The sequence below is a fragment of the Crotalus tigris genome, unplaced genomic scaffold (genome assembly GCF_016545835.1).
Source record: "Crotalus tigris isolate CLP2741 ecotype Arizona unplaced genomic scaffold, ASM1654583v1 scf7180000017694.5664430, whole genome shotgun sequence".
NCBI classification, from domain to species: domain Eukaryota; kingdom Metazoa; phylum Chordata; class Lepidosauria; order Squamata; family Viperidae; genus Crotalus; species Crotalus tigris.
The window spans coordinates 1,153,494-1,178,174 of record NW_024096572.1 but is presented as its reverse complement, the minus strand read 5'-3'; the positions used below and the strand labels follow the sequence as shown (position 1 = coordinate 1,178,174).

The following is a 24,681-nucleotide window of genomic DNA, read 5'->3' as shown; positions in this document are numbered from 1 at the left end:
ACTTGTCTCCAGATTTTCTTAAAGATAATATATAAAAGTTCAGCCAGGCCGCTAGCATGTTATTTTAGTATTCCACAGTACAATTTATTCTGCTCTAAACAATTGCTGGGTGGCGCATGCTCTTGTTAGAGGCATTGGGTCCTTTGATTTTTGCCATCTTCACTGAGGAGATAGTTCACTGATATTTTTTTCCTCTTTTTTATTCTGCACATATTTAAACAAGTATTTGCTATTGTTTTTAACATCCTTCAGCAATCTAGGTTAATTCTGAGTTTTGGTTTTCCTGTCACCATTACAACAATTCTGGGCCATTTGTACTCTTTTTTTTTTCAAACTGTTCTTCTTTCATTTATTTTCAGATTTTAGGATGGCTACACTAAGCTCTTTGTGTAGCCATATATGTTGTCTTCTATTTTCTTCCATGCTTTCTTCTTACTGGAGTGGTTTACAGTTATGCTTTTAGTATTTCCCTTTTTAGAAAATTTTACACATGTTGACCAAAATCTTTCATATTAATTTCCCATACCACAAAATTTTCATTGCTTTGAGTTTATTAAAACCTGAGAAGTCCAAGATATCAGTGTAACTACATTCAACTTTACTTCCCCCCCCCAAAAAATCAAGAATTCCAGCATTACAGTATGATTTTCCAGCAAAATTCCTCTTTTTCCCACCTTCTTGACTAATTCTGCTCCATTGGTTCATATCAAGTCAAGAATAGCTGATATTGGCTGGACTTCCTTTCATCCTCTGGAGAAGAAAGTTATCAACAAGGCAAATAGAAATTTCCAGGAAGTAGCGTGCTTGGCAGAGTTTAAGTCCCCTTATCATCCTTTCAGATCTGTTAGAAAAAATATATATATTCAGTTTTAGAAAGCATCAGCCGCATATTATTCTTGATTGGGCAGGCAATTCTAGATATTAGCAGTAGCACTATTGTTTTTACTAATTTTCCACTTATTTTAATGCAAGGGCCATATGATTTTCATTGGATAGGAGCAGCTGCAATTGTAGTTTTTCTATGTTATATCATAGAAAGTGATAATTGCTGGTGGAACTGGAAAATACAGAAGCTATTCAGTCACACTTTTAGTAGACAGCATACTTCCTTGAGCTGATGGGTTAGATTGAGGCAGATTTGTTTTGGTTCCTCATCACTAACTTCTGAAATACTCATTTCTTTGCCTTCTTGCAGAGTTCAAGAAAAAAATCCTTCTGCCTTTCAGGGAATCATTATCTTCTATCCTGATCAGTGTCTCCTATTCTCTCCCTGAACGCTTAATGCTATTTTTTGTTTGAATTCCAGAGATACGTATTGTTTTCTGTGTCACATCTATTTGCCACTCTTGACCTTCGGCTTGCTTGATTGTCCCTTACGGAGAATTGCTCCCTGTTTCAGTTTTTATAGTATTGCTTACTTTTGTTTTGGATAAATCTTCATAGAGAAGCCATAGAAGTTGGCCACTATTTATTGCTAATTATCAGGACTTCTACTTTTTTCTTTCTTCTACTACTTACTGCAAATCTATGCCATCTTGTTCTAAATGAAGAGCATAAACACATAACAAGTATTATAGGAAATGTCTGTAGAGTCTTGCCTATTTATACTGATGTTTGTCTTTTGAGATACCACTAATGAAAAGCTTTTGTTTCTTGTTTGGTTAACCAAGTGCGTCTTTCATAAATTTGTAACAGAACCTATCAGATCCCTTCCTGGAATAACCACCCTCTCTTACCCCTCCCCCCCCCCGAATTCCAGTTCCAGGCTTGTAGCTTTTTTTCCATGTGAAAAGAGTTCCTTCTAGATAGGTAGCTGTGCTGCTACCACCTGTTCTAGAACAGGGAGATGGTCGACTTTTCACCGAGAGTCTGGATGGCAGAGAACAGGAGATATTCCTCCCCAGGTATAATTAAATGGCTCCATTTAAGTCCCAGTTATCAAATCCAAGTGGTTTTGGAGACCATGGTGTTAGTATGAATCCAACACAGGAGTAACAATAAGTTGACTATTTCATTATATTTGTATTCTAAAATGAGAATCAGTGGTATAAGATTATTAACCTCTGTCTGCCATTAGTTCGAAAAATAAAAAGGCCTAATACTTTGTAAAGCAGCTAACCATTAGTCGGTAAGAAAAGTTTAACAATGTGACAACTTCGCTTGGGCAATATAGCTCCCACAAATAACAATAAGTAACAATATTTATTATTGTTGAATAGCATTGGGAAGTGTTCCGAAACATTACTGAAGTTTTCATCTTGGTTCCTGCATTACTTGGCTTGAAGGGTAATCTGGAAATGACTTTGGCATCTCGACTATCAACAGCAGTAAGTTTGGGTAACATTTTGGAGTTGATTTTGGAGTGGCCACATTTGTAGAAATCTGACCTTCTGACATCTACCTCATATACAAGTAGTCCTGACTTACAACAATTCATTTAGTGACTGTTCAAATGGCACTGAAAAAAGTGACTTAAGACCATTTTTCGCACTTATGACCATTGCAGCATCCCAGGGGCATGTGATTTACATTTGGATGCTTGACAACTGGTTCATATTTATGACAATTGCGGTGTCCCAAAGGTCATGTGATCACCTTTTGTGACCTGACAAGCAAAGTCAATGGGGAAGCCAGATTTACTTAACAACTGTGTTACTAATTTAACGACTGCAGTGGTTCACTCAACAAATGTGGCAAGAAAAGTCGTAAAATGGGGCAAAACTCACTTAATAAATTTTTCACTTAGCCACATAAATTTTGGATTCAGTTGTGGTTGCACATCGAGGACTAACTGCAGTAGATCTTTTTAGTAAATTCTTGTCTAAGGGCAGGTAATGTTGTAGGACCTCATTCAAAGTTATGAAAGCCATGCAATGGGTGCATGGTTGTGTCTTAGAGCCCTGTTTATGTGACTGCCTGTCAGATAGATCAGCTTTATGACTGGTCGTGGCATTCTACATTCACGTGTCTGCAATCAATTTCTGGCCAAAAATGCCCTTTAAAATGAATTACTTTGCTTAATGACTGTCACATTTGGTTAATAACTGCAGCCTTTGCTTAATGACTGACATGAGAAAGGCCAAATAATTGCTTCCAGTGACATGGATGCCTTGGTTTATGACTGCATTAATTTATGACCGTAATTCCAGGTTTACTTACAGTAATAAGTCAAGGACCACCTGTCTCATTTAGAGATTACTGAACTGTACTGTCCCTGAGCATAGACTGTCAGCTAAATTGGTTAGCAGAAATTCTTTTAGAGTAGGTTTGACTGTTTCATTATGTTCATATTCTAAAATGCATACTAACAGTTAATATTCTATTTTGGTTTGCCTTAACTTCTCTGTCTGCCAGTCACACTTTGAGGAGCAGCCATACTTTGTGAACAACTAAGCAATTAAATACTTCTGGGATTTAAAAAAGTTTTACAACTGTTATGAAAATATGTATTTTAATAGTATTTACAGGTTACCTTGGCCAATATCTCATATAAAACCTAAGAATGAGTTTGGGCTACCAGCATTTCACTACAGCAGTCTATGTCCAAGAGATCAGTCAGAAGGTCAAAGGTATATAAAAGAATAGCATTTTTCTGTTCAGGTTTTCTAATAAGAACTGGGAGGCTTACCGCCTCCATAGATAGATGTATATATCCATCATCATTAATAGCCATTAATAATGTGGCCATTCATGAATTTGCTTAATCACCTCTAAAGGCAACTAAGTTGATGACTATCTGTGTATCTGAAACTCTTTTCCCAAGTAATTATGTATTGGCTGAAGAAATAGTTCCTTTTTTAATATTTCCCATCATTTAGTTTCACCTGCTTCTGGCCTTTCTCCACAAAATAATGTATGATTTGTTTGAATATGACTGTTTTATCATCGTCCCCCTTATTTGCTTTTTACCTATGCTAAATACCTCTCTAGGGGATATTGCTTCAGCATTTTTGTCATTCTGGTGATTTATCGTTTAATCAGCTACTATCAAGAAAGAAACTACATTCCCACCAAAACTGGCAGAGCAAGCTAAATGCCAAACTCACTCACACTAATGATGCCAACTAGTTAGAAATGAAATGCCTGCAACAAACAACCCAACTCAGACGGTGCCAAGAATTCAACAATGTATTATTAATTCAAATCTATAATACACTTTCTAAAATGCTATAAACAGAACTGCATTAATAAGCTGATTTTTTGCACCATGGATTTATAAATAATGACATTGATTCTCATGATATGTTGCCATTTTTTCATGCATCCACATTCTGAGCTAACATTTGTACTAAGGTAACCAGGACCATCCCAAGGACCGCATTTTGATTGGCTACTCATTGTTCAACACTGTATATTTGCTGACAACCATTATTTGTCCCTTCCCGTTGGAAATATGTATCCTCATTAACTCTAGTTAGTCTTGTGGCATTTTCATACACAGAAATATCGAGCCCAACTTTTTTATACTGAAGGTGTGCTCATTGTTTCCATTTTTGCCTTGCATAGAAGCACTCAGCTAGCACCCTGCTGAAAAAGCTTGATGACATTAGGAAAAGGGGTTATTATCAAAATTCAGTGTTCAATTCTTTTAAGTAATGATAAGGAAATGCATTAAGGTTTTTCCATTGTTAAAACACTTTATTGTTTTTCATAGGTAAATATCGGGAAAATGGATTCACCCATTGAGAAGTGGAATTTAATAATTGGTAATTTGGCTTTAAAACAGGTAAGGTCATTAAGAGAAGTGATTACAACTCTGGTTCTATTCATTTTGGAAGCAAAGAAAAGTATAAGAAAAATCTCTCTCTGATTAGTTAGTCCAGTAGTGGTTCCCCACCCAGCAGTGACTTCTAATTCGCTTCTGTGTCTGTAGCTGAGGCTAGGAAGAATTTCATCCGTCAAGAGTTGCTAAAAGAAAATAAAGAATGGTGGAGCCCCAGTGTTGGCTGTTTTTTTAAACTTATATTAAGTAAATAATATAAACACCTTTTTCATTTGAATGGAATGAGGTCATAGTTATCCCTCTACAGGAAATAGATTTCACCCTGCTAACTATAGACCAAAGAGCTTGCTTAATATAGTAAACAAGTATATTCAACTATATGCAAAGTATCTTCATTTAAAACTGTTGGATTGGGTCCAAAGTCAAAATATTCATGTTGAGGATTAGGCGGGATTTAAAGGGGATCATTCAACCTTAGACCACTTTTTGGTCTTGTACCATTTAGCCCAAAGACACCTTTTTGCAGTCTTTGTGGATTTCAAATCAGCTTTTGATCTGATTCCAAGAAAGAGGTTATGGCAAAAACTTCAGGAATCTTCAATGGTTAAAAGATTTCTCCTTCTTATTCAAACTCTTTATTCTAATTCTCCTTGAGAGTCAGATTTTCCCATTGGGGGCACCTATCTGATGCTATTTCCATCAAAAAAAGTAGTAAGGCAAGGGTGTATTCTAGCCCCCTTTTTAATATATACATCAGTTCAATAATTAAAGCTCTTTATCATCTAATCATCATTTCCCCAATGTTAGCAGATTGTGCAATTCCCAGCATGCCACATTCAGACAATGTAATTTTATCAGTCTTCCATGTGGCAGCAAGGGGGAGCATTGACGGCAGTGGGCTCCTTTTGTCTTAAAGAACAACTTACCAAATACCAAAAAACTTGAGTGCTAGTGTTTGCATGAAATAACAGTAGGTTACATAAATGGCAAATAAATGGAGAGCAGCTATGTATTTACAAATATCTTGGTGTGCAGTTCTACACTTATCTTGGGCATACATTTCTTTTATCAAGCAAGTTATTCAAACGGTGCATTTTATTCCTGTAGCTGGCAAAGTTTATCTTGCTAAGGTCATCTCTCAGCTTCTTCATGGTATGTTGTTGTTAATTGCGAAGTCGTGTCCGACCCATCGCGACCCCATGGACAACGTTCCTCCAGGTCTTCCTGTCCTCTAACATCTTCTGGAGTCCATTTAAGTTCATACCTACTGCTTCAGTGACTCCATCCAGCCATCTCATTCTCTGTTGTCCCCTTCTTCTATTGCCCTCAATCTTTCCCAGCATTAGGCCCTTCTCCAGTGAGTCCTTCCTTCTCATTAGGTGACAAAGTACTTGAGTTTCAACTTCAGGATCTGGCCTTCTAAAGAGCAGTCGGGGTTGATCTCTTCTAGGACTGACCGGTTTGAACGCCTTGCAGTCCAAGGGACTAGCAGGAGTCTTCTCCAGCACCATAGTTCAAAGGCCTCAATTCTTTGGCGCTCAGCCTTTCTTATGGTCCAACTTTCACAGCCATACATTGCAACTGGGAAAACCATGGCCTTGACTATACGCACTTTTGTTGGCAGGGTGATGTCTCTGCTTTTTAGTATGTTGTCTAGATTTGCCATAGCTTTCCTCCCCAGGAGCAAGCGTCTTTTAATTTCTTGGCTGCAGTCCCCATCTGAGGTGATCTTTGAGCCCAGAAAAATAAAATCTGTCACTACCTCCAGTTCTTCCCCATCTATTTGCCAGGAATTGAGAGGGCCGGATGCCATGATTTTGGTTTTCTTAATGTTGAGTTTCAAGCCAACCTTTGCACTCTCCTTCTTCACACGCATCAAGAGGCTCTTTAGTTCCTCTTCACTTTCTGCCATTAGAGTGGTATCATCTGCATATCTTAGGTTGTTGATATTTCTCCCTGCAATCTTAATTCCAACTTTTGATTCATCTAGCCCTGCCTTTCTCATGATGTGCTCTGCATATAAGTTAAATAGGCAGGGCGACAGTATACAGCCTTGCCGGACTCCTTTTCCAATTTTGAACCAATCAGTGGTTCCATGTCCAGTTCTCACTGTTGCTTCTTGACCCGCATATAGGTTTCTCAAGAGATAAATGAGATGGTCTGGTACTCCCATCTCTTTAAGAACTTGCCACAATTTGTTGTGATCCACACAATCAAAGGCTTTTGCATAGTCAATGAAGCAGAAGTAGATGTTGTTCTGGAACTCCCTAGCTTTCTCCATGATCCAGCGTATGTTGGCAATTTGATCTCTAGTTCCTCTGCCTCTTCGAAATCCTGCCTGTACTTCTGGTAGTTCTCGATCTACATACTGCTGGAGTCTAGCTTGTAGGATTTTACGCATAACTTTACTAGCATGTGAAATGAGTGCAATGGTGCGATAGTTTGAACATTCTTTGGCATTGCCTTTCTTTGGAATTGGAATGTAAACTGACCTTTTCCAATCCTGTGGCCACTGTTGAGTTTTCCAAATTTGCGGGCAAATTGAGTGTAGCACTTTTACTGCATCATCTTTTAAGATTTTGAATAGCTCAACTGGAATACTATCACCTCCACTAGCTTTGTTGTTGCTCAGATTTTCTAAGGCCCATTTCACTTCACATTCTAGGATGTCTGGTTCGAGGTCAGTGACCATCTCATTGTGGTTATCGGGGATGTTAAGCTCATTCTTGTATAGTTCTTCTGTGTAGTTTTGCCATCTCTTCTTAATCTCTTCTGCCTCTGTTAGGTCTCTGCCATTTTGGTCCTTTATCATGCCCATCTTTGCATGAACCGTTCCCTTCATATCTCCAATTTTCTTGAAGAGATCTCTGGTCCTCCCTATTCTGTTGTTTTCTTCTATTTCTTTGCACTGTTCATTTAAGAAGGCATTCTTATCTCTTCTAGCTAATCTCTGGAATTCTGCATTCAATTGGGTGTATCTTTCTCTTTCTCCTTTGCCTTTCGCTTCATGGTATACAGAATTGCATTTTTTAATAAAGTTTAATACCTTGGAAGCAGCCCAGTCCAAATTTATAAAAGCAATGCTTGCAGTTCCAAATGCATCAAGCATTTTGGTATGGTTTCCATGGATGCCAAAACCTGGTAGTATCTCCTTAATTTTGACATGAAATTGATATTTTGTCTTGTGGTCTCCACTGGTCTCAAAGACCGTTTTAAATCAACCAGGCTAACAGAAACTAATAGTAAACTGCAGACCCCAGACCTCTCTTTGGAAAGTCTGTCCGTGGGGTTTTAAAAATGCCAGAAGTTACCTCAAACAACATCTGAGATGCTTATTTTCAAACCGATTTAAGCCTAATATCCAACCTCCACAATTTATGGATTCTTATTACATGAATATGTAATAAATCAACCTGGCTAACAGAAACTAATAGTAAACTGCAGACCCCAGACCTCTCTTTGGAAAGTCTGTCCGTGGGGTTTTAAAAATGCCAGAAGTTACCTCAAACAACATCTGAGATGCTTATTTTCAAACCGATTTAAGCCTAATATCCAACCTCCACAATTTATGGATTCTTATTACATGAATATGAATCATCATTTGATCTTCTCTTCAGTTCTGATTCTGAAATTTCATTGGGTTTTTACTTTGACTAACTGTATTACCATCTGCAGTTTTGTGGAAGATATAAAAAAACATTGTTTTTCAGCAGTGCTGATACCATGTAGAGATGGTTCTGTGCAATCCATAAACCATATGTGCCTTTGATATGGTCTCTAAAGAGAACCTTGGAAGACATTTTTTTTTTAACCCAAATAGAGGATACAATATCTGTCAGTGCTTTTTCTAAGCAGGAGCCTAGTATCACTTTCAAGGTCACTTTCCCACCATTTCCGGGATGCATCCTTACTACAGTTGAGGTTTGGCACAAATGTTTATGATTGGCACTCCTATCTGTATTGCAGTTACTTTAATAATGTTTCTTATGTATTTTTATTGCATTTTATCTTTTTTTAAAAGTTTTAATAATATTTATTTATTTATTTATTTATGAGACTTTATATAATAAAGATTTATCTATTTTATTGTAGGCTCTCTGGCCTAACGGCCATAGATGATAATGATGGTAGAGGTGTAAGAAACACTGATATTTTATGACAGTGCTATAAATGCTAGTTGTAACCAACTAATCCAGGGGAAAGGTGGAGCCCAATATTCCCGATTGTCCATTAAAACTGAGAGTATATCATTTTCAACAATTGCACCGCAACATATATTTTATCAGTTGCATCAAGATGTACTAGCCTAATTGACAGAAATCACCCAGGGTATTTAAAGTGAATTGGGTCCATTAAATGCATGTGCTGTTCAATTTGTCCATTGTATCTGAAGTCCACTAAATCACCATTAGTAAACCAAAGATCTAAATGCTAGTCTCAATTTTATACAGAACTATGTATAAACTCCATTGTGTTTATAGGGAAGCATACCTTTTCTCACGTTAAATATTTATTGTTATTCTGCAGGTACAAGCAACAGTAGTTGGCTTTTTGGCAGCTGTGGCAGCAGTCATATTGGGCTGGATTCCTGAAGGAAAATATCATCTTAATCACTCAGTTCTTTTGTGTTCCAGCAGTGTAGCAACAGCTTTCATAGCATCACTTTTACAGGGTAAACACTATTAATTTTGACATTATTAATATTGTGCAATTTAAAAAAAGAGCAAGGTTAAGTTCATTTGACTCATATCTAATGGTAGATAGTATATGGTAGATGGCTCTGTACATTTAAATACATTATAATTGTATTTTGAATTTATAATATTTATTACTTTCCTTCATAGTCATTAGTTTTTATTTGCCCACCTTTGTCACTGAATCTATATACCAGTGGTTCTCAACCTTTTTAATGCCACGACCCCCCCAACCGGTCGTAAGTCAAGGACTACTCAACCAGTCGTAAGTCGAGAACTACTCAACTGGTGCAGCACCGTTTGCAGAATGGGACTTTTGGCGGGCTCAGCAGGGCAGAGACAGCCTGGACAATTCCTATTGACTTTTGAAAGCCAATAGAATTAGACTCTATTCAAGAGAGTCTATTCTATTGGCTTTCAAAAGCCAATAGAATAAAAGGGAGTAGCACAGCTAAGGAAAAGGGGGAAAAATGGCGGACTATGTTGTTTGGCGACCCCCGTGAAATGGTCGTTCGACCCCAAATGGGGTCCCGACCCACAGGTTGAGAACCACTGCTATATACCATAACTCTAGCCAACTAACAAGTATAACTCTTTTTTATTAATCAAAATTAATTAATTGTATTAATTATTTTGTATTAACTGAAACATTTGAATTTAATCAGCCTAACAGCACTTTCAAAGTATTTTTCTTTTTGGCTAATAGATTAATTATTTTTTGTTATTATTGTTTTGTATGGTATTATTTTATTGATAATATGTTGTTATTATCATCATCGGAGTTCACTGCAGTAGGTGACTATAATAATTTAATACCTGTAATAATTATCACTGTTACATGGATGATAGGTTCACACCTGAGTGAATGTATAATCTAAAATTCAACATAAGAATATCAAGCGAAAGATAAGATAGAAAATCTGATTAAAGATTATGGTTTTATTTCTATTATAGAAATTTAGAATTTATTTAAAACAATAGAGAATTAGTAGTATCTGTATATTACGGGTACAAGAAGTAGTCATTCTCTTATGTGGCACATTCATAACTAGTCTAAATTATCTTTTTAATGGTTTTGCTATAAACATGTTTAATGTCATTATTAACATTATATGTTACTTTGACTGAGAAGTGATGCTATACATTTGTGGGTTGTTAATTAATAATAATTAGTTAATAAAAAAAGACACAGTACCTTAACATTTGAATGAACAATACATTAAATACAGTTCAGCTATGTAAATGCATCCAAAGCAGAGATGAGTGTTAGTGGAGTCATTGTTTAATAACTTTACCAATTCTGGGTTTCATCTATACTGCCTCTAAAAGCAATATTTCATAGTAATATGTGATTTTTTAAAACATACTAATGATAAAGACGGCAATAAAATAGCCCATAATTGAATTTAGAAATAAAAGATATTTTTATTTTAACTCTTCTGAAGCTTTCTTATATAGAGTTACAGATTGACCCACTTTCTATTACAATGGTTCTAGGCATAATAATGGTTGGTGTTATTGTTGGCTCTAAGAAGACTGGCATAAATCCTGACAATGTCGCAACACCTATTGCAGCCAGCTTTGGAGACCTAATCACGCTTGCCATTTTGGCATGGATAAGTCAGGGTTTATACGATTGCCTTGGTAAGTATTCTTTTTTTCAATTTTTTTAAGAAGAACTAAGTTGCCAATTCCAAGTATCTGAATTCCCAGCCATCTCCTTGAATATATTTTAATTGAGTAATATTTCAAAAGGATCGCTTTAAGAGGAGTTCACTTACTTGAAACTAAGTGTGTTTCCAGATCTCAGCTATGTCAACATGACTCAGCCTTCCATCCTTCCGGGGTAGGTAAAATGAGGACCCAGATTGTTGGGGGCAATGTAAATATATATATACATTGCTTACTGGTGTACACCGCTTAGAGAGTGCTTGCACTTAAAGCGGTATATAAGTCTCATAAATAAATAAATAAAATATTGTTAATGTACATTTTGATAAGGAAGTAAAAAGAAAAATGAAGAAATATCTGGAAGACACATGAGATTATAAATGAAAGACTTATGAAAGAACAAGACAGGGTGATTGAACAATAAATGTTGAAAATATTCAGTTAAATTGTTTTTATACTACAGGTAGTCTGTAACTTACAATATTAATTTAGTGACTGTTCGAAGTTACAACAGCACTGAAAAAAGTGACTTACAATCATTTTCCAGACTTATGACCTTTGCAGCATTCCCCATAGTCATGTGATCATAATTTGGATGCTTGGCAACTGGCATATATTTATGACAGCTTCAGTGTCCCGGGGTCATGTGATCACCTTTTGTGACCTGACAAGCAAAGTCAATGGGAAGCCAGATTCATTTAACAACTGTGTTACTGACTTAATTGAAGTGATTCACTTAACAAGAAAGGTTATAAAATGGGCCAAAACTCACTTAACAACTGTCTTGCTTTAGCAATGGAAATTTTGGGCTCAATTGTGGTCATAAGTTGAGGACTATCTGTATTCTCTTTTAATATCCTTTTAAACCACTAGAGGGTGCTGTTGGGTTGCAGTTTGAATATCTTGGGAAAGCTTTTGTAGACAGTAACTACCTTATTAAATGCACCTAAGATTAAAATATAAGCTAATATAAACATAGAATATATTTAATATTTTTATTTGTAATTGTTTTAGTGTAAATGGGAAAAATGCTCTAAATATCAATTATCGTACATTCTTTTGCACTGTTGTTACATCATAGACAAGTATGTAAGTCTTTTAAAATAAATAAATAATGGTAACTATTTTCAGTGTCAAATATAACCACTGATATGAACACTTTATATAACCTTTCTTGAGTTTTCTACTTTTTAGTCTAGATTACAGCCCTTTAAACATCCTGTCTAGGTGCTAATTAGGCCTGGCCCTTTCAGCTCTAAATAAGGTTTGCTGGATACTATCACTTGCTGAAATAATTCTATGAAGAATCCTACTACAGAAATAGTAACCAGTGTTGATAGCAAAAAAACTCTAGAAACTATAAGCATTGTGAATTTTCAATAAGAGTTCACTCTAAAAAATTGATGATAAGATCAAACTTGTGCGCTCAATAACCTTTCTTTGTTCCTTTAGCAATCCCCTGTTTTTTCTTCACAGTTAACTTTGATCTTGCCATGCCTGGGCTGTACTGTATTTTATTCTGGGAGACTAGGAATTATGCAAATTCTACTATCAGTACCTGGATCCCAATAGCCAGCAGGGGGTTTTCTGAGTTTTATCTCAGTTTCTTTAGGTTTTTTCTGTAGGGGAATCTTACAAGAAAATAACTCGTCACCCATATTGCTAGAATAGAATTCACAGTTGTTTACAATAAACAATTACAGAAATGGTCCTGATTATATTTGAAAGCATGTTCTGGAGTAGGAATAAAAAAGGCAACTGTGATGTATGCCCAGTCCATCTTGGATATTTCAGGAAGACAGTTGTATTGATCTGTGGAGACCCCAAATCATAAATGGGTTAATAGGTTCCTTCTAATTTTTGGCTTCCATCTTGGATATTTAAAGTATAGCCAGAAAATGCAAAGATTATTAAAAAAGCAAACTTTCAGTTTGGTAATGATACAAAAATAAAGTAAGCCACAATGTAGAACGAAAACAATATAAAAGTTTAAATAGCATTAACTTTAGATATCAGAGAAAGTTAAAAAAAAGGATCAAGAAAAAATGATTAGAATGGTTTGTCATAGATGTGCCAAATGGTATCTATAGTTATTCAGGCATAAAATAGTGTTTCTAATCATGAGATATACGTCAGGAGTTAAGCCTTATTAATAACAAAGGATGTTATAATTAAAAATTTTATTTATAATGGAAAATTACAAGAAATGTTTCAATCTGATAAATAAGATATTTGTAAAAACTCGTAATTTCCTCAGAATTTTATGAAAAATCCTAACGTTTTGTTTTAATTCTAGAGAACTATTATTATATATCTCCTTTAGTTGGTGCCTTTTTCTTGGCTCTGACTCCTATGTGGATTATAATTGCTGCTAAGCATCCAGCTACAAGAATAGTCCTTCATTCTGGGTGGGAACCTGTTATAACTGCAATGGTCATTAGCAGGTAAGGAGTTTATTGTCATTTAGAAAATGTTTAAAAGTATGATACTTTATCTGCAAGGATACACAATTACCTAAGCTCATTTTTTAAAGCATAGACTAGAAGGCCCATCTTCTCCAACTTCCCCCAAAATTAAGACCCGGTTTTTTTATATATATATATATATATATATATATATATATATATATATATATATATATATATATATATATATATATTTGCTTCCAAAAGAGGCACTAGGTCTTAATTTCAGAGAATGTCTTACCTTAGGACCACCACAACCAGGCCTCCCACACCCTGACACCTATCACGCTGCTGCTTGACTTTTTCAGCGGCCGCTTGCCGCCACTTACGGCTAGACGCCATGTGCTTTGACTCCAGGATGCTGCATAGTGCTTTGCGCCATTTCTGCTGCTCGGGGCAGGATGCTGCATGGCTCTTTGGGTTGTTTCTGCAGCAGAAACGGCCTGAAGCACCACATGGCCTCCTGCTGGGAGCAATAGAAGTGGCCTGAAGCACGCAAGCAACAGAAGTGGCCTAAAGTGCGGAAGCAGCCCAAAGCGCCATGTGGCATCCTTCTGGGCGGAGTGGCAACAGCGCAATGCGCCACATGACGGCCGGCCACAAGTGGTGGCAAGTGGCTGCAGAAAAAGTCAAGTAGCAGTGCGACAGGTGTCAGGGTGCGGGAGGCCTGACTGTATTGGGCCTACTGGTAAGGTAAGCGGGGCACATGGGGCAGCTTCACCTCCCCTACCCCCACCCTAGTATGTACATACATAAATACATACATACATACATACATACATACATACATATATTGGCCCCAACAATCTGGGTCCTCATTTTACCGACCTCAGAAGGATGGAAGACTGAGTAAAATTTGAACAGTCACAATCAAACTGCTGGCAGCTGGCAGGATTAGCCTGCAATACTGCATTCTAACCACTGCGCTACCAGGCTCAAAGTTGATCTATGACATTTATTTAACCAAGATATTGCAGATTTGTTTGTTATCCAGAAAGGTTTCAGGGCAGTATATAAAATCATGAAGAAAAGTAGTTATTCCACTATAAATAGAATGAAGAAGAAGAACAAAAATTCTGAAAGCCACAAAACAAACAGCCACAAAGCGGCTGTATATAAAATACAATGTATAAAATACACTGGTCAATAAAGATTTCTTAATCTCATATTTAATAGATTGTAATGTCAGTATCAGATGTTCTGTTTTTGGGAGGGAGCTCCAGCCACCCTGCCATCACCATACGTTGTAGAAGCATTCCAAAACCATTGAGGTTGAAAAATTCTAAGTTCAAAATGTCCGATTTTGATCTCAGAATGGGTTGTTCCAATCTTACTTCAAAATAATTCCTACCTCTCTTTTGCTGCTGGAACAATCAGTTAGGACACATCTGGTTTAGGATCATAGAATATAGAACAGTGTTTCTCAACCTTGACAATTTTAAGGCATGTGGACTTCAACTCCCAGAATTCCACAGCCAGCAATGCTGGCTGTGGAATTCTGGGAGTTGAAGTCCACATGCCTTAAAATTGTCAAGGTTGAGAAACACTGATATAGAATAATAGAATTGGAAGGCATCATGGAGATTTTCTAGTCCAACACCCTGCTCCAGCAAGACATCCTATACAAGTCCAAACAAATGTTAATCCAATCTCTTCTTGAAAGCCTCCAGTGATGGAGCACCCACAACTTCTGAAGGCAAGCGGTTCCATTGGTTAATTGTTCTCACTGTCAGGAAATTTCTGCTTAGTTCTAGGCTGGATCTCTGTTTAATGATCTTCTACCCATTACTCCTTGTCCTGCTCTCAGGTGCTTTGGATAATAGGTCAACCCCCTTCTTTGCGACAGTTCCTCACATACAGGAAAATTGTTATGGTGTCACCACTAATCCTTCTCTTCATTAGATTAGCCATTCTTACCTCCCTGAATCATCATTGGAACATTTCAACCTCAAAATATTTTACACATTCCTTATAAGTAACCAGCTTTCCAAAATGAAGGCACCCTGTACAATTTTAAGGTATAGTTAAACTGGAGTGAGAGGACATGCTTCGTTTTGAGTTTAAGATGTATAAGGCTTTAAAAGTGAATATGATCTTGAGTGAACTTCTGCAGGCACAAACTTACATGTTATCCATTTAGATTCAATAGACTTCAATGGAGTTAATTTTTAAATTTATTGCATATTTTATTTTTTGCTATGTACTGATCTGAAAGGTAAAATTAAGTACTAGATTATGATTACTGTTGGCAGAAGTAGATTTTACAATAAAACATATGTAAATGCTTTATTTATTTATTAAATTTGTTTGCCATCCATCTTGTCACAAATATGTACAGTATGTTCAAACTCAACTTTTCTAGCACAGTTCAATATTTTATAAGTATGTTAACAGTATTTCCTGGTTGTGTTAGATTGATTCTTAGAAACAGTATGCCAAAATGTGTAACAGATATACATAGCTTCCAAATTATTTCTTTTGTTTATAAAGCCACAATATTGTTCAATATATTTAAATAGCTTTGCTGTCTGACTATCCCTGTCTGAAATTTCAAATTCTTTTTCAGTATTGGTGGCCTTATTCTGGATACAACTGTATCTGATCCTAATTTGGTTGGGATTGTTGTTTATACTCCAGTAATCAATGGTAAGGAAGACATGGAATTTCTTAAAATTGCTGTGGGTTACTACATGCCAGTTAGGTAAAATAATATTCCAGACCAAATCGAGACATAAGTGGGTGGGTATGTACTACTGTAAAGTCACACTGTAATTTTAGAGTAAAAACAGTTCCTGGTTTTCTGTTGTGAAAAGATAAATATACATTCAGAGATCAGATGGGAATAAAAAATATACTTTTAAACCTCACATAGTTTATATATTTAGATACCAGATACATATTTTAAAACATTGTCTTAGACATTTCTATGTACTGCTGTATAAAGATTATATTTTAGTCCACTGATTTCTTTCTATATAGTTTGAAGTTATACTATAATTTCCATATATATTTAATATACAATTGTTAGAATGTGAAAACAGAGCAGAGTGTTAGAATTAGCAAAATTTATCTGGCCACCCACGTTAATCAAATAACTGTGGGTGGCTAACATGTGATTACAAACAAAATATACATATGAACATACTAGGTAAAAATAATCATGCTATCAACCAGCACAGCAAAACATCCAAATTGGACTCCATTAACATCCTCTTAGCATTTAAGAGCTTTGGATGGATGGATGGGTGGGTGTGCACACGCACGCTCAGAAAATCATGAAGATATGTGGAATACTACTTACAAAAATCACCAAAAACATTTTGTATCACATGAGGTTAGAATTTTCACCAATCATATTCACTGCATAACATCAGCATTAGTTTCTACTTTTAGCATGTTTGACTAGGATGTTTTATAAATACGATGCATTCTTAAGTTGATTCTCCTAGTATAATTTCCCTCTTCCATGTAGCTCCCACTGTATCTTTACCATTACATAAATATGTTGGCAACAGTAATAAGCTATTGGCTAATATGGGCAATTCTCAACTTATGACTATAATTGTGACCAGAATTTCCATAGTTAAGCAAGGAGGTTGTTGAAGTGAGTTGTGCCCAATTTTATGATCTTTTTTTTACTATAGTTGTTAAGCAAATCACTGCAGTTGTTAAGTGAATCACATGGTTGTTAAGCAAATTCAGCTCCCCCCATTAACTTTGCTTGTAGGACGTGGCTGGGAAAGCCGCAAATAGTGACCCTGGGACATTGCGACTGTCATAAATATATAAATACATGCCAGTTACCAAATGACCAAATTGTGATTACATGACCATGGGGGATGCTGTGAGAGTCAGAACTTCAAGGACTGGTCATAAGTGACTTCTTTCAGCGCCCTTGTAGCTCAGAATGGTCGCTAAACAAATGGTTGTAAGTCGAGGACTACCTTTAATCATGAGGAAATAAGACACAATCATGTTTTGAATGTGGCAGCAATAAAATATTAGATAAGGAGACACGCACAAAAAGTGTTAGATCTATTTTTAAGCCTTATTGTGTAATCATGAATAAACAATGGTATTTTTCCTGCCTGTTCTCTGTAGGGATTGGCGGTAATCTAGTAGCAATTCAAGCCAGCAGAATTTCAACTTATTTACATTTATATAGTGTTCCTGGAGAATTACCAGAAGAAGCCAAAGGCTGCTATTATCCATGCAGAACTTTTTGTGGTACAGGTACAAGCTGTGTTTCCTTATCTTTACATTCTGATGTTTCTTGCCCATATATAATTTATAATACTTTAAGCATGTATGGCTGTGAAAGTTGGACCATAAGAAAGGCTGAGCGCAAAAGAATTGAGGCCTTTGAACTATGGTGCTGGAGAAGACTCCTGCGAGTCCCTTGGACTGCAAGGCGTTCAAACTGGTCAGTCCTAGAAGAAATCAACCCTGACTGCTCTTTAGAAGGCCAGATCCTGAAGTTGAAACTCAAGTACTTTGGCCACCTAATGAGAAGGAAGGACTCACTGGAAAAGGGCCTAAGGCTGGGAAAGATTGAGGGCAATAGAAGAAGGGGACGACAGAGAATGAGATGGCTGGATGGAGTCACTGAAGCAGTAGGTGAGAACTTAAATGGACTCCAGAAGATGGTAGAGGACAGGAAGACCTGGAGGAACGTTGTCCATGGGGTCGCGATGGGTCGGACACGACTTCGCAATTAACAACAACAACAAAAATACTTTAAGCAAACATTATGGTTAAAGATATTGGTAGCCAGCCATATTTCATTTTTTGAGGTTTACAGATTACATTGTACATAGCACATTCCTTTACTAGAATCAAGTAAAGTGTTCAAACAAAAACACTGAATAAATGCCTCTATTTCATTTTTCCTATATGCATTGTTTCTCAAGGGTGTAGGACTGCCATTAAAAAAAAGCAGTATATGTAATTACTGGCATTAGTCAGAAATTGCACTTAGTTCCATAATCAAAAAACTTTTTTTAAAAAATCATTTTTTCTAAAAGTGCTTTTCAAAAGGCAACTGGACGTTCCTGGCTTATTTTATGTCTGTTATGTTTTATTTTCTGTTATTTTTTTCAAAACCACAGAAAATAATGAACTAATAATGTCATTCTAGTACCCAAAGAAAATATCAGTAGCCTTCTTGTTGTGTTATTTATTCTCATTTGCAGGAGTAAATAATAAATCAGCTCAAGTTCTTCTGCTGTTGGTGATTCCTGGGCATTTAATATTTTTGTACACTATCCATTTAATGAAGAGTGGTCACACTTCTTTGACACCCATCTTCATTGTGGTATATTTGTTCACAGCTCTTCTACAGGTAAGGCTAAAACATTTTTGAAATATTACTTATAGATTTATTTTCAAACATTGGATGTAACAACTCAGCCCCCTTTTCATTCACCACTGCTCAAAATGGTATCTCAGTGATACTTAATGACAGCAACCCTCAACCTAACAGAGTAACAGAGTTGGAAGAGACCTTGAAGGTCTTCTAGTGCAATCGCTCAAGCAGATGACGGTACTATTCTGGATGAATGGCTGTCCAATCTCTTCTTAAAAACCTCCAGTGATTGCATGGTGTACCCACAACTTCTGAAGGAAACCCGATTCAATGAGATTCTTTCAGGTAATAGAAACAATAGCAAAATAATAGTGACAATAACAATGTACATTTTTCTTGCACAATATTCAGGTTTTTTTAATAACAAATTTTATTAATTTTTCAATTTTACATCCAAGTATTTAGGAAGCAGCGTGGTGATAGGGTAATCAATAGTCCAATAACAAGATCGTGCATATCTCAGGTTACATCATTAAAAGTTCCCTCTCTATTTCCCTTAATTGTTATATCACATTCAAGTTAATACATTTCTAGTTATAACTCAATCAATACATTTATCAATATAATTTTGTTTATACATATCCAAGTCCTGTTTTTAAATTTTACTTAATTCCAATTACCGTGTTCCAATTTAGCCTTTAATAACCATAATATTTAGACTTCAGGTAACCCAAATTTCTGTCATTTCATTACAAAATAATTTTCGTGTCTAAAATACACATATTGTTCGGAAAGTTACATTCTTAGTTTGTTTCACAAATATATTTTATTTCTCGTCCTGGTAGTTCCTCATTTACTAATAAAATATCTTTCATTGTCATAAACCCATTTCCATGTTACAATTCAAAACTATAATCTAAAAGCTAATTTTCATTTCCTTTATAGATCTAGGTCCTAAATATTAAACCAATCAATATCTCTAAAAAATCTCCTTAACGCATTAAGTAAAATTTTAAGTGATCCCATCGTCAGTCAGCAAAAAAGAAAAAGAAAGGAGAAAGTCCCATTTTTAAATCGAACTCTGCCTTTCTTTTTGTGCCAAGCAGGCTTCCTTACCAGTGCATTTAAATCCTCAGATGGGTCTCCCTTCATTCCTACACATGTTGTTTGAATCAAGGGAGAGCATCCAGTTATCAATTTTTCAAAGGAACTGGCCCCTTTGTAGTTATTAGGTTGTTGCCCTAATAGTTCAAGTCTCCATGTTTAGTTTAGGATATTTGTCATCAGTTCAATCTGATCTTCTTCTTCTTCCAGTTTCGACTGGCTAGAATAAAAGGTCATGTCCAGTGTTATAATTGTTATTTGATTGTCTAGATTGTCTAAGTTCACAATAAATTGTGTTTGTTGATCAGTTTCTGTTTATTTTGGAGTTACAGGTACTTTAGTTGAAATCAATGTTTGATTATCATAGTTCTCAGTAAATTGTGCGTGTTGTTGTGTAGAATCCTCTTTGATGTTAATTTGTTCTTCTGTTGTTTTTTGGCTTGTAAGTTCATCAGTTGGAGTCTGGGCTTCAATTTGTAGTTTTGGGGTGACATTTTGTATTTCACTCTGGAGTTCATTAGCTCAGTGGCTTCAAGGATTTTTTCGAGTATAAGTTTATAGTTAAGTTTTGAGTAAAATTCCTCCATTTCTATGGTGATTAGAGATAGTCTATTGGCGGAGGCTATATTTAGTAAAAGTCAGCAAATGTCCACCTCCACTATTCCTAGAAGTTGTTTTCATCACCCATCTGTTTCAAGTTCTTATCTTTTTTAGATAGTATGAAGGGCAAATCTAGGGAGTAAGGAGGCCTCACAGTCAAAGAAATTCAGTTGCTGTACCAAGCTTCACCACAAAAAGGGTGGTGAAGGGAAACCTGGCGGCGGAGAGAGCGCTCTCTCCACATGTCTGCCAGCGCCGCGATCTGGAATATTCAGGGTTTTTTAAGTCTTCATTTTAAGACTTGTTGGCCACATAAAATTGAATGCCAGACAGCAATAACCAAGCCATCCATTTCATGATTCAGAGTTTGTGACTTCCAAAGTCTGCCCCTATATTTCCCCATTTTGGCTAAACCAGTAAAGAGTTTTCTGGAATGTTCACCTCCTCATCAGAAATCTCAGAACACAGTTATGTTAAAGCAGTATTTTTCAACCTTGGCAGCTTTCAAAATGTATGGACACTGGTTGAAGAATTCTGGAAGTTGAAGTCCACAAATCTTAAAGTTGCCAAAACAGAAAAACACTATGTTTAACTGGACTGGAAATAAACAAGTAATGGGGAAACTCACCCAAAAATTGTCTATTTATTTAAAATCAGAATTGTTCTGCAAATTTTCATGTAAACTAGAATTAATTAGATTAGCTGTTGATCCTTTCTTTCTAAGAGCAGTGATCCAAATGTTCATGTGGGAATATATATTTTCTAATGTTAGCTAGACAAATCTGACTTAAAGCACTAATTTAACAATACTAGATTTTGAAAAGAAAAATTAATAAAATGATAACGTGAGCACATGCCTGATGGCCTTTTTTGATGTATTAGCATTGTAAAAGAGGCATAATCTCTAAACAAATTGTCATTATCAGATATTTGTGAAGACTAACAGCTAGAAAATTGCAGAGGTCTGCAAGTAAATAATTCACTTTAGCAATCAGATCCAGGCACTCTGAAATAACAAAAGACTGGCTGATTGGAAAATTGTCATCTAAGTAATGGGAGTGATTGTATATCACCAGATGTCCCCAGAGCAGCAGCAATGCTGGTCTTGAGCATAATATTAGTAGTTCTTTTTGGGGCTTTTAAAAATATATCATACTCATTGGATATGTAGAAATGCAAAGACAAATCAGCAGATAGCATTCAGCTTTCAGAAACCAAATATTATTCTCCAACACAATTTAACATCATTTATTTTTGATAGGAAACAAGAGGATAAAATAAGAGATGATACTTCTTGCTGAGAAATGATTCTGCAGTGTAAAACTCAAGGTGGAGTGGGAGCTCAGATATTTAGGGATATAGGCTGTGTCTCTGTGTTGTTGTCAGAATTTATAGAAAGAGCAATGGATTAGCTCGATTAGCATCAGACCATGTCTCAGTGATTGTGATTGCTGTATAGAGCAATATTTATTTGTAACATAAGCTGTGATAATCAGCATTTTTTAAAAATTATGTGATATCTAAAGACCTTCTTTTCATTCAAACTAACATGACCATATTTGTCATTCCCACTGAATAAAGGTCTATAAGGCTTTTTGAACATCCCTGCGTTATGTTATTTTAGTTAGCTTATATTTTACATTTTTAATCTCCTTTTTTCCATTCATACTTTCAGACATGGATGTTTAATTCCTCCTGTCATATCTGATTATCTGCTTTTGAACATTGGCCCTTTATCACTCCTTGTACTCCCTTACTTCTATACGATTAGATTAGCGTTGAGACATAGGCACAGAAGTTAATCCTGACCTACTCAGGTTAGTGGAAGGGGAAAATATTCACCATTGTTCTCCTTAATGCTGGTTTCTTGGTTAACTAGATAAGATAAGATAACCTTTATTGTCATTTTTATACTGTGGGCACAATGGCACACATCAAAAATGAAATTTAGTTGCCCACTCTCAAAGTGAAACACATACATGACACACACCTAAACATACTATGAACAACATATGTACAGACCCACATCCCTACATATACGTAGCAAATAAATATTAAATATAATGGAAGGAGGAAGCTTGAGAGTTTGCAAGGTTAATACTGTATGGAATGAAACTCTGGCTGAATCTGAATGTTCTGCTTCGGATACCACGAAGCCTCCTCCCAGAAGGTAACAAGGAAAACAGGTCGTGAAGAGGATGTGTAGTGTCCCAGATAATCTTACGTGATAATATGTGAGAACATCCCATATTTGGTATGAAGTGACAGGAGATTGCTCATATAGAGATGAGTGCTGTTAGTGTGTCTTTTGTGGGGTTATTGAAGAATCAGAGATTAACAAATGTTTGCATGAAGTTTTAAAAGGCCAGTGTGGTCTGTCTTGCAAAAAAGAGGAGCTGTCTCAAAAAATCCTATTCCAGGGAAAAGAGAGGCTTTCAAATATATTTGTTTGGATTACAGAATAGCACACCTAGCACACATATAATTAGCTTAGGCTCACACCTAGCACTCATGTAATTAACTTAGACTGCAGAGTAGCTTTTTCAGTAAAAATGTTTATCTAAATAAATAATGCATGGTTCTTCTATCATGGAAAAACTAGAAAGAAACTTAGTAATTTGAAAATTGTGTAGCCATATGGATATTTTCCTTTTTAGCATAAAATCAAAGGTTCTGTGCTTTTAGATGTATTAAATTATTTTAGGATGCTTAATACTAAATATGCTTCTGATTTGAAATTTTGAGTATTTAAATTATTTTTAAAGAAATATGAAATTTCAAACTGGTCTCTAACATATTGTGTCACATACAAAGTTTGCAATTTTTTGAATTTGTTTCTGCCTGTAGAAATCTATGGAACTCTTTAGGTTGAAAATATAATTTCCCAAAGGATTAAATTAGTTTAAGTTATAACTTTGCATGTTGATTACTTAGTTTAAGCAATTCCTGTAAAAAGGTAAGGAACAAGGAAATGCCGGTAATAATAATAATAATAATAATAATAATAATAATAATAATAATTTGTCACAGAGTCAGCAAGATGAACTGCATGGGTTTTGGTTGAAACATCTAACTGTTATACACCCACTCATTGCCAAACAGTTCAACAATATACTACAAGGAGGAGAAATTGAAAAGTGGCTAACAACTGGGAAAACCTACCTAATAATGAAAAATCCAGCAAAAGGGGCAACACCAGGTAACTACAGGCCAATTACCTGCTTACCAACAACTTTCAAATTACTAACTGGTGTGGTAGCTGATGCAGTACAACAGCATCTAGTTGAAAACAATCTCTTTCCACCTGAGCAGAAAGGAAACCGCCCCAATAGCAGAGGAACAAAAGATCAACTCCTAATAGACAAAATGATCTTGGAAAACTGCAAGAGAAGGAAGACCAACCTGAATGTGGCATGGATTGACTACAAAAAGGCATTTGACTCTCTGCCACATGATTGGATAATAAAGTGCCTAGAAATAACAGGAGTCAGTAGAAACATCAGAAAATTTGTGCAAAGATCGATGGCACAATGGAAGACACAGTTGCAGATCAATGGTGAGAGGCTGGGAGAGGTTAATATCAAGAGAGGAATATTTCAAGGAGATTCATTATCACCATTACTATTTGTTATTGCACTGTTTCCTCTGTCAACAATACTGAATAACTCAGGACATGGCTATCAAACATCAAAAACATCTGCCAGACTATCCCACCTCCTTTATATGGATGATCTGAAGCTGTATGGAAAAACATCATCTGAAATAGAATCGCTGCTCAACACTGTCCGTATATATAGCCAAGATATTGTAATGGAGTTTGGCTTGGACAAATGTGCCACACTTACTATCAAACAAGGAAAAATAGTGAAAACTGAAGGAATCAAGATGCCCCACGAAAATAACATTAAGAGTCTGGATGAGGAAGAGTACTACAAATACTTGGGTATCCTTCAAGCTGACAACATCAAGCACACTGAAGTCAAGAAAAAGATTAGAGGTGAATACATCAAGAGAGTGAAGAAGATCTTAAAATCCAAACTCAATGGAGGAAATACCATAAAGGCAATCAACACCTGGGCAATCCCAGTCATTAGGTACACAGCTGGAATAGTGGACTGG

General features: G+C 36.0%; 1 protein-coding gene across 3 annotated transcripts in view; it reads left to right on the top strand.

Annotated features, from left to right (window-relative positions):
• SLC41A2 (solute carrier family 41 member 2) overlaps positions 1 to 24,681 on the top strand; it is a 41,531-nt gene that overhangs the window by 12,421 nt on the left and 4,429 nt on the right. For 2 of the 3 annotated variants that reach the window (XM_039338215.1, XM_039338216.1), the window contains exons 3-10: positions 2,220 to 2,327; positions 4,655 to 4,726; positions 9,251 to 9,395; positions 10,915 to 11,061; positions 13,385 to 13,532; positions 16,120 to 16,199; positions 17,655 to 17,786; positions 18,746 to 18,894. In XM_039338215.1, coding sequence (XP_039194149.1) covers positions 2,220 to 2,327; positions 4,655 to 4,726; positions 9,251 to 9,395; positions 10,915 to 11,061; positions 13,385 to 13,532; positions 16,120 to 16,199; positions 17,655 to 17,786; positions 18,746 to 18,894 — 981 coding nt within the window. The remainder of the gene's footprint in view (positions 1 to 2,219; positions 2,328 to 4,654; positions 4,727 to 9,250; positions 9,396 to 10,914; positions 11,062 to 13,384; positions 13,533 to 16,119; positions 16,200 to 17,654; positions 17,787 to 18,745; positions 18,895 to 24,681) is intronic. The other variant, XM_039338217.1, reaches the window with a different exon arrangement.